The 10,384-nt window shown below is 36.8% G+C and overlaps 1 protein-coding gene across 2 annotated transcripts in view; it reads right to left on the bottom strand.

Moving 5' to 3' along the window:
- The window catches only part of SLK (STE20 like kinase), a 58,109-nt gene that overhangs the window by 4,315 nt on the left and 43,410 nt on the right, over positions 1 to 10,384 (bottom strand). For both annotated transcript variants that reach the window (XM_006744386.3, XM_006744385.3), the window contains 5 exons: positions 6,445 to 6,574; positions 5,630 to 5,754; positions 4,494 to 4,682; positions 3,819 to 3,944; positions 2,552 to 2,665 (listed from right to left, as the gene is read on the bottom strand). In XM_006744386.3, coding sequence (XP_006744449.1) covers positions 2,552 to 2,665; positions 3,819 to 3,944; positions 4,494 to 4,682; positions 5,630 to 5,754; positions 6,445 to 6,574 — 684 coding nt within the window. The remainder of the gene's footprint in view (positions 1 to 2,551; positions 2,666 to 3,818; positions 3,945 to 4,493; positions 4,683 to 5,629; positions 5,755 to 6,444; positions 6,575 to 10,384) is intronic.

The raw sequence follows: 10,384 nt of genomic DNA on the forward strand, positions 1-10,384 counted from the left end.
AAAGGAAAGAAAAGAATTTGATAGACAGGATGCAGATGGCACGCCAGACAGAGGGGGCTGAAACAATGCACACAGGCAGGAAACCACAGACGTGGTGTGTGTAATGGTGATTATACCCAATATCAGAATATGACCAGGGAACAAAGTGGCTTGTGGGAGATCCTGCTAGAAAGTCTGATTGTGGCCAATGTATGGCACTATGACAGCCACAAAGTCAAACTGAGGCATTTCCACTTTATTCTGATAGAACTAAAGATTTATTAACACCACAATGCCAGTACCAGAGATGTTCTTGAATATAAATACTCTGGTGATGGCAGACAAGCAGGAAGAAAGGAGAAGGAACTTGAGATCAGAAGGCCCATTAGGACATTACTGAACATTTTTAAGCAGTAGAATGATAGTAATGGGAAAGAGAAATATTATAAAAAGAGAGTTAAAATTATTTGTCATCTCACTGAAATGGGATGTGATAGAAATGAAAGACAATTCAGGTTGTTAGACTAGATGTCAATTAGATGGACAGGGATGTCGGGAAGCACACTGATGGTGGGTGGGAACACATGGGGGAACAAAGTGAGATGGGGATGATGGAGAAAGGCTGTGAAGTTCAGTTTTATCTCCACTGAGCTTACAATCTTTAGTCAATATTCAATAGGTATGTATTGATCGTTACAATATGCCAGGAACTATTCTAGAAGCTGACATATACCAGTGAACTGAGAGATAACGCTCCTGCTTTCAAGGAGCATACATTCTTGTGGGAAAAGACAGACAATAAACAACTGTGTCTGGTGGTGAAGAATGTTATGAAGGAAAACAAAGGTGATGGGATAGGGAATGTCTGAGGTGGGCATGGAAGCTATTATATATATATATAATCATCAGAAAAAGGAACCTTTGGTGAGATGATGTTGGAACAAAGGCCCAAATGAAGTAAGAAGGAATGGAACATCCAGGTGGGAAATGGGTGCTTAAAGCACAAACCAATAATAACAAAACTAGAAACAGTAATAGCAATGGTAACTACTCACTGAACCCTGACTACAGCTCAGGTATTAGGAAGTGCTATAGACACACATCACTTCTTTTAGGTCTTAACAACCCCAATTGGGTACCTAGTGTCATCTTTGTTTTACAAATGAGTAAAACTGGGCTTGGGAATGTTAAGTGACAAAATTAATCATGTCAGCACTGAGATCTGAGCCCAGATCTGTAGGACTTCAGAATTTGTACTTTATACAACCCCTACTATACAAGTGCTGGGACTGTCCTTAAATATGCAGCAGATGAAGCCATGACTAGGCACAGGATCATCAAGGGTGTAAAGCTGTGAGATGTCTAATGTTTCAGGTGACTGGAAGACAAAGGAAAAGTGATAAAGAGCAGAGAAGGAAGAGTTAGATCATAAAAGTCGGATGAGAAGAGAATTTTTTTTTATAGATTTTATTTATTTATTTATTTGAGAGTGAGAGAGAGCACAAGCAGGGGGAGTGGCAGAGGGAGAAGCAGGATCCCCACTGAGGAGAAAACCCGATGTGGGGCTCAATCCCAGGACCCCAAGATCATGACCTGAGCCGAAGGCAGACACTCAACCAAATGAGCCACCCAGGTGCCCCGAGAAGAGAATTTTAAGAAACAAGATTTCTAATGACAACAGTTAGATAATACCATAGGATCTGGCTGTTAGCAATTCATACTGTCAGTGAGTTCAACTGGGGAGTCTGAGGTGAAAGCTAGACTTCAAAGAGCTAAAGAAACCGGGAAAAGGCCCTTCTGTACCTTTTGAATTCCAATCCAATCCAGGAAGGCCAAGAGAAAATAAAGGTTTGAGTTTGAGAGCTAGCAAAGGGAAAGGATCACATAGTCATAGAAAAAAAAAAAAAAAAAGAGTTGAAGTGGTTGACCAATTGGACCAGGCCAGCAGGGAGTCAAAAAGGAAGTACAAAATAGAAAGATGGCTGATAGCTAGATGGGGGGAAGGGAGACTTTCCTATTTTACTATCATACGAGAGCCTTATAATCTGGCTCCTGTCAACTTGTCCAGACTAAGCTGTCCTCCCTTCCTTCCCTCTCTCCCTCCTTAATGCCTACACACAGGCACACTCCCCCAGTGCCCCAATGGCAGGGAGCTACTTGCAATTCCTGTACACATCATTTTCACCCATTCTCTTCTCTGTACTTATATTTCCCATCACACCCTAACCTGTCTGTATGCCTAGCAAGCTGTTACTCATCCTGAAGTCTCACTTGGCTTATAAGGCATCTTCTCTGTAAAGCCTCCCTAACTTCCCAGGCAGACTGAAGCACTACTCGTCCTTGGCCTCAACACTGTGCTCCTGTCTCCTATCCTTACCTCCCTCACAGCAGTGTTTCTACTGAACTGTAATTGCTTGTCACTACATTCTGAACATTTGGGGGAGAGGGACTTTGTCTCTTCATCTCTTATTTCCTGTCTCTGACACTGTACCTGCCACATATTAAACAGCCAATAACTGGGTGGACAAATGGATGAACACAAATGTATTTTATCTAAAGCTTTTAAAATTACCTTTTTCCTGGGTCTCAATTTCTCTCTCCATTCCTTTAATTCTTGGCTGTGTTCCTCATCCAACTCCTTCAGTTTCTGAGTCTCATGCTCAACCAATAGGTGGCATTTTTCATTCTGAAAATAAAATTTGGATTAAAAATTTTCAGATCAACTAAGCAATTTTTCACAAATGTAATTATCTTCCAATAATAAAGCATTCATTAAACATCAAACTATTTTTTTTTTGTTTAGATTTTATTTATTTTTTGAGAGAGAGAGAGATAGCGAGAGAGAGAACACAAGCAGGGGGAGTGGCAGAGGGAGAAGCAGGCTTCCCGCTGAGCAGGGAGCCTGATGCGGGGCTCGATCCCAGGACCCTGGGATCATGACCTGAGCCAAAGGCAGACGCTTAACGACTGAGCCACCCAGGCACCCCTAAACATCAAACTATTACTGAGGTCCAGGCTCTCCTCTGAAAACCAAGGGCTCAAATGAGTTATAGCTTCATTTCTGCAGGTTTAGAAGCTAGATCTCTTACCATATGAAAAGAACTTAAAGAGAATTAGTTTGATCCTGTTTTTCCTTTCTAAGAAGGTTTGCTCATAAAATTGACACTTCAAAGGACACCTTATATGGATTTTACCCACTGGTACTAGAATGTGGGATTAGGAACTATTCTACTCTAGGAAATTAAGCAAATATGTAGAGTATCCATAATGTTTACACTATCCATAGTGTAATGGATAATAATGTTTACACTATTCTGAAATTTTAAACATTTTAGGCTATATAATAGATGGGCTGCATACTCTAGGTAAGGCCCCAAAACAGTCCCCCTAAAGTAACCTTTAAATTTCTTAGGAGAAAGATTCTCATATATTTAGTTTATCACTTTTTTCAAACACCTAGAAGAAAATGAACTATTTCTCCCTAAATAAAATTTTAAATTCAGAATCTGATAACAAAACCATCTACCTCATTTTGAAAACTTTGTTCATTTTCTTCGCAAAAGAGACTAAAAATACTCAATACTGCTTCTGAAAGATTCAACTTCTTAGGCTATAATTTAGCCTCATGTTTATATTAACCATGGTTATATAAAAGCTAAATAAGTGCCTATGATACTAACCTGATCTTTATTTGGATCTATACGGAAAACTAGACCTCTCAATCCCAGCGTTTTCATGAGTAAAGTACAGTGTATTTTGGTTAGCTACTGTTCTCCCCAAACCAGCCACTCATGCTGCCCCGTTGCCAACAGCTCAGTTTTCATGATCCTGTATCTGACCTGCAGCTGATGCAACTCGCGGACGTTGGCTTCACACTGCAACTGAAGATCCCGCATTTGATTTTCGTGTTTCTGATGCTGAGCCATTCTCTCATTTTTCTGCCTCTTTTCTTCTTGAGCAGCAAACTATAAATTAAAGAAAATAGGGTTAACAAGCAATGTAATCTCTGCATCTTCCAAAGGAGTAATTAAGGAATTTAACAATACTTAAAGTACAATAAAGTTGCAAGTAATAATAATATACTGTGACTTGAGCTGGAGTCTACATTATGGCTTCGGTGGGGAGAGAGGGTGCTTCTGATTAAAACCTTGCTCCTCCCATCTGCTTAGTGACCATCGTCCATTTGTGTGTGGGACCTATGACTACAGAAGCAAAGTGAAGCCCTATGCTTTTCAAAAGTTGTCCAAGTCACCTAATTCCCAGGACTGGTCTTAGGACCAGTCTAGCCCAAGATCTGGTGTAGGCCATGGGGCGGAGGGCTTTGCCCTCTGTGGCCACCAACCTAGGAACACTAAGTTGGTATATGCCACATATCTAGCCCCAGCCCATAAAGCCAAAGAGAACATCAACAAGCCCAAGATGGCTTGAAATGTTTACAACATAATAAGTGACATTTCTAAAGGACATTCACATTTTTTAAATCTAAAAAAGAAGAGACTAACTGGCTTATTTACCTGTTTAATTTTGTCACGGTCCTGATCTGGTGTGGCCGTTGAGTTAATTCTCAAGCTTTTCTTAAACATGGCCATTCGAGTCTTGGCTTCACTGCGCTGAATCTTAGGCAGTCTTGCTCTTTCTTGAGTCTGTCTGTTTTTTAATTCCTCAATAAGTCGTTGATTGTAACGCTGCATTTGTTCTGTTTCCTAAGAAAGTATCAGAGTCCAGTGATGTAGATATAATTTATTTTATTTTTATTATTTTTTTAAAGATTTTATTTATTTATTTGAGAGAGAAAGAATGAGAAACAGAGAGCATGAGAGGGAGGAGGGTCAGAGGGAGAAGCAGACTGCCTGCTGAGCAGGGAGCCCGATGTGGGACTCGATCCCAGGACTCCAGGATCATGACTTGAGCTGAAGGCAGTCACTTAACCAACTGAGCCACCCAGGCGCCCCGATGTAGATATAATTTAATACTCAGTACTCACATGTATGCTCAAACATGTCATTTTGTTGTTGTTTCTCAAAATTGCTCTTTCGCTTGTTGCATTATCAACCAGCAAACTTTTACTCAAAATATAATTTATAATAAAAATATAGCTTTTAGTAATAAGAATCTTTTTTTTTTAAGATTTATCTATTTATATTAGAGAAAGAGAGCACAAGTGGGAGGGGCAGAGGGAGAGGGAGAAAGAATCTCAAGCAGACTCCACGCTGAGTGCAGGAGCCCGACATGGGGCTTGATCCCACAACACCGAGATCACCATCCACAGACCTGAGATCACGATTGGTCACCCAACCAACTGTGCCACCCAGGTGCCCATAATGAGTCTTATATTAAAATTCTTTTACTAAGTCAGGGAGTCCACATTTTTAAGATATTTGAACCATAAATGGAGCCACAATAGCTACCTTTGAGAGACAGGATGAAAATTATAATGTAGAAGAGAACTTAAAGCACTGTACTAGTCACCTTCCATGAAATTCATAGAAAGAAGTTTGCAGTCATGATAAGATACAATTAATTACTCCAAACTTCACCAAATAAATTCTAGGATTAAAAAAATATATATAAAATTCATTCTCTAAGAAATAGTTTCAGAAATAACTCTATAAACTTGAACAAAAAGTAAACCAATTTTCCTTTCATTAACCTTCTCATGACGCTTAAGTAGCTGATGTCTTTGCATGAAATACTGATCTTTAAGTTGCTGTTTGAGCAGCTGGTGTTTTTCTTGTAAGTGTCGTTCTTCAAGCTCCCAAATTGCAGCTTCTCGAGCTAGAAGAAGAAAGCAATTTTCAAAACGTCACTGTGTTCTTTTTACACATGTACTTTGGTCTTCATTTTAATATTTACATTAAAAGTGTTCTATATACACTAACTTACACACACAATGACATTCTGAACTATAAATGAAATACTACCAGTGCACAGGTAATATTCATCACCACTTACCATTCTGTTCTAATGTCCTATAAACAGAGTGTCCCACCCCGAACACCAAAATTCCTTTTAATCATCTTAATGATAAAGAAAAAAATCTTAGTTTTTTATTAAGGAAAATAATTGTTTAAAATCCCATTCCATTGTGTAGCCATTAAGTATACCAACAATTATAAGGCACAATGAGTATACCAAAACTATTCAGGTAAAGTTCTAGCATCATCTGAACAAAAAGATGTTTTAAGAATTATATGTTTTTTGTTTACTTCTCCTGTTGTAAAGGCATTTATTCTATGTCTTACAGCATTTAACTTTATAAAGAATTTTAAAATTTTAAATTCTTAAAATTTAACAGTTTTTCCTCTTATTAACCTCAACTTTATCTTTCTAGCACTCTAGCAAAGGAGAGCATTCAAATAATTTCCAACTATTTGATATTATGGGTATTAGATATATCCATATATCTCAGCAATGTTCTTCAGGTACCATTTTATATACACACATATGCTGCGTAATTTCATATACCTCTCATGAGTTGCTGTTTGTTATTCAGGCACTCTCTTTCAATATTGGCTAGCTCTGCCTTCTGCTGTTGGATGATCTTTTTCAGAGAGCCATCTAATTCTTGTTGTTGCTTCTGAACAAATTCCTGTTCCTATTAGACACAGTTAACCATCAGTTAATAAGCATCTACTGAGTGAAACATCCATTTATCTATATGACTATATTAGTGGTTAACAAGATTTCTAAGCCAAGTTTCTAAAAAAAAAATCACCAATTATATAGCATATATAATATAAATGTATTAGTAACTCAATTCAAGCCCAGAAAAAAAGTACGAGAATACAATAAACTCACTATTAAAAACAACACACAGAGGTAACCCTCTCAAGTACCCCCCCTCTTCAGGAGCTCTGTACTATCACTCAATAAACCTTACTAAGCTCTCAAACTTTGCTGCCCACCAGAGGAAAAAAAAAATACACACAAAAGACTACAATTCACTCATAATTAAAATGCCTTATTACATGAACAGCTTTAGGAAAATAACAAATTTAGAGCTTCAAAAACTGACAATTCATTACACTATGGTGTGGATAAAACAAGAATAAACAAGAAATGCCTTTTAGGAAAAGGAGAATAAAGAGCAAATAAGTAAATCACATATCAGAATTTTAAATATCTCTATTTTTCCAAGAAATAAAGAGTTAGGAAGAAATACCATGGCTACACTAACAGAGAAAGATAGTTTCTATATCTAGTATTTGCCTAAAAATAACAATAGTTTGTAGACAATGAGAAATAGTACATTGCTAGAGAAATGTGAACTAAGAAGAGTAAAGTGAGTTACGTTTTATAAATATATATATAAAATTCCTTATAATCAGAGAATTCTACCAACATGTTTGGGATTCACTCGTTCATTCAACAAATATTTATTGAATACATACTATTTGCCCAAGTGCCAAATTTATGCTTAAAAAAAAAAAATCCTTCAATAACTGTGTAAGAAAAGGAAATGTTAAAGTGACTTATGGTCTTTGTGCTAGATCACACATTTACAGAAGGAAGAAATACTATCCAAATTGAAGAAATATGTTGAAATAATATGGAAAAATAAGTTTTGCCAGTAAACATTTGGCTCTCCATCCCTCTTGGCAGTTACAGCAGTCTGTGATTAGCAAAACGAATATTCAGATCAATTTGAGTGTGGATTTAGAGATTTAGGATTGAAGCAGCACTCCACCTATAATCCCTCCTCTTGCACATCCTAGAGAAGATAAAAGCCCAAGATCCATTTGGATTTATTCTTTATGCCTTGGGCAGAGTCTGACAGGATCTGGATCACTACCAGCCTGGTTTTCAATACATGAAGAGTGAGTCTAGCTGTGTTCCTCAAGGTGCTTGCCTTACTACTATGTCTCTGGAGGCGAGAATCAGGTTTTATCATTCGTGATGTCCTGTTAAAGTAATCTGGAGCTATAAATACTGCTGTCTCATCTGTGTCAAAGTTTGTACTTTAGCATAAATACAAATATACACTAGCAGAAAGACTAATGAATTGCCTCTATAAAATACAACTGTGAATTGACTAGTCACCTACATAACTTTATCACAGAAAAAAAAACCCACAATGAATATTTAATTTCAACTATTTAGAATAAGGCCTTTTGAGTTTTAAAGAGATGCAAAATCTCCATGCCTATCTTGTAAGCAACTATAACAAAGAAAGTTGCTTAAGCTTTATATTTTCCTACAGTAAATATCACCTATAATAAAAATTACATGGTTTCTCTAACTTCATGTAAAATTTCTATATGCAAACTTGTATAATAAACTTAATATAATCTGCAGCTATATCAAAGGGTTTTCTTTTGTTCAACATTTGTACCATTAATTTGCATAAAGGACTTTTAAAAAATATCTGTGTAGACAGAAACAATGGGCCCAATATTTAATTACTCTTAATATAAATATTACATTTAGACTCAAATCAAATGCAAAAGTGTAAGATGGGGGTGAATAAATATTTATGTGAAAATTAAAAAGGGTAAATATAAGCCAGTTCCACTAAAAAAGTGAATGCAATTTCTTGTCAATTCAATTCTTGGTTATATTACTATAATATATGTATGTCTAGATTAAGCAAGGTAAGAGCTGGGTTCAAAGAAAACCTTTACTAAGTACTTAGTAAATGTTGGATACTGTACTAGTTATGAGGTTACTAAAATTAAAAAAAGACAGTATTGCCTTTAAGGAGCTTCTAGTAGTTCTAAATTGGTTTTGTATGTCCATATAGAGAGCAGTGGGCCCCTTCCCTTAGTATCACATTTTCAAAAGTTCAAAAGTAAACCATAGAAAACCAAAAGCTGGAATACAGGGTCTAGAAACCATGCCACACAATGAGCAACGGAAAGAACTACAGAAGTATGCAGCAGCTAATACATAAGGGGAAAAGAAGAGCTGAGACTATTATATAGAAGGAGGCAGAATTAGCATGTGCTGGTCCAGAAAGTAAAATAAGGATTAATAAGTAAGAGTCAAGGTAGGCTTCTGTATGCAAGTGCTTCCAACAGTGAGAGTTAGCAAAGACAGCAGTTGTCTTACAGAGCCACAGACTTAAATAATTAAGCAGAGTCTGGATAATTACATAGTCAAAAATACTGTGCAAATAATTTTTTCTCTTTCTTTCCTTCCTTCCTTCACTTATTCATTTATTTAAGTAATCTCTACACCCAACGTGGGCTCAAATTCACAACCCCAAGATCAAGAGCTGCACCCTCTTCCAACTGAGCCAGCCAGGCACCTCAAATAATTTTTTTTTTTTTTAAGATTTTTATTTATTTGACAGAGAGAGACACAGCAAGAGAGGGAACACAAGTAGGGGGAGTGGGAGAGGGAGAAGCAGACTCCCCATGGAGCAGGGAGCCCGATGCGGGGCTCAATCCCAGGATCCTGGGATCATGACCTGAGCCAAAGGCAGACGCTTAACGACTGAGCCACCCAGGCGCCCCATAATTTTCTTTATTAAAGCTAAAATTTACCTGAAAGGTCCAGGTCCCTCACATACTAATTCATATATTTTATTACCTCAAAAGAAATGAAAGTTTAATATTATTGAGCTTTCATTAAATTTCCTAAATTTCATTAAGTTTCCTAACAAAAGCCAAGTACAATATATTCACGTTGGAATTTTTCATTAGAAATTACTTTTAGGATCTAAAAGGAAAGTGATCTTACATTCCAAAAAGATTGAACAAATCACATTTACCCTTAAAAAAAAAAAAATGTAGTTGATCACTAAAAGTAACAAATAATTTTAAATGAACACATAAACTGTAAAATGAGCACCCTTTCAAAGTACAAGTTTAAATGCTGGTAAGAAATTTTATCATATTAATCAGATAACTATAAACATTAAAAATACAACTTTGGGTTCTAGAAAACTATAGGAAAGGTTTATGATATACTGGGCTATTTGTACAAAATTTGATTCTAACTCAAAAGAAAAGCTAAAAATGGTAATGATCAGAAAAGTGATCGTAATTCATAATTTCTCCCTCTCGTTAAAAAAAATTAATGTTTTGCCTACTTTTTAGAAAACTATAGAGCCCAGCAGCTGCCAATAATAAAAAAAAAAAAGTTAAGTCTAATTTCAGGAGAGGGGAAGGGAGGGGTTGAAATCAAGCTGTATTCTATCTACTCCAGTTGTGTATATCAAACATCACAAACAAAAATTACAGTTAAATAAGCTAGTCACTTCCCTATAGAAACTGTGAGAAAGAATACAGCCTGGAATTCCAGACTTAATTTAAAACTACAGCAGGGAGACATGTATCATATGATCTCACTGATATGAAGAATTCTTAATTGTAGGAAACAAACTGAGGGTTGCTGGAGTGGGGGGTGGGGTGGGAGGGATGAGGTGACTGGGTGATAGACACTGGGGAGGGTATGTGCTCTG

This window comes from Leptonychotes weddellii, chromosome 6, assembly GCF_054177405.1.
Source record: "Leptonychotes weddellii isolate Sample4059 chromosome 6, ASM5417740v2, whole genome shotgun sequence".
NCBI classification, from domain to species: domain Eukaryota; kingdom Metazoa; phylum Chordata; class Mammalia; order Carnivora; family Phocidae; genus Leptonychotes; species Leptonychotes weddellii.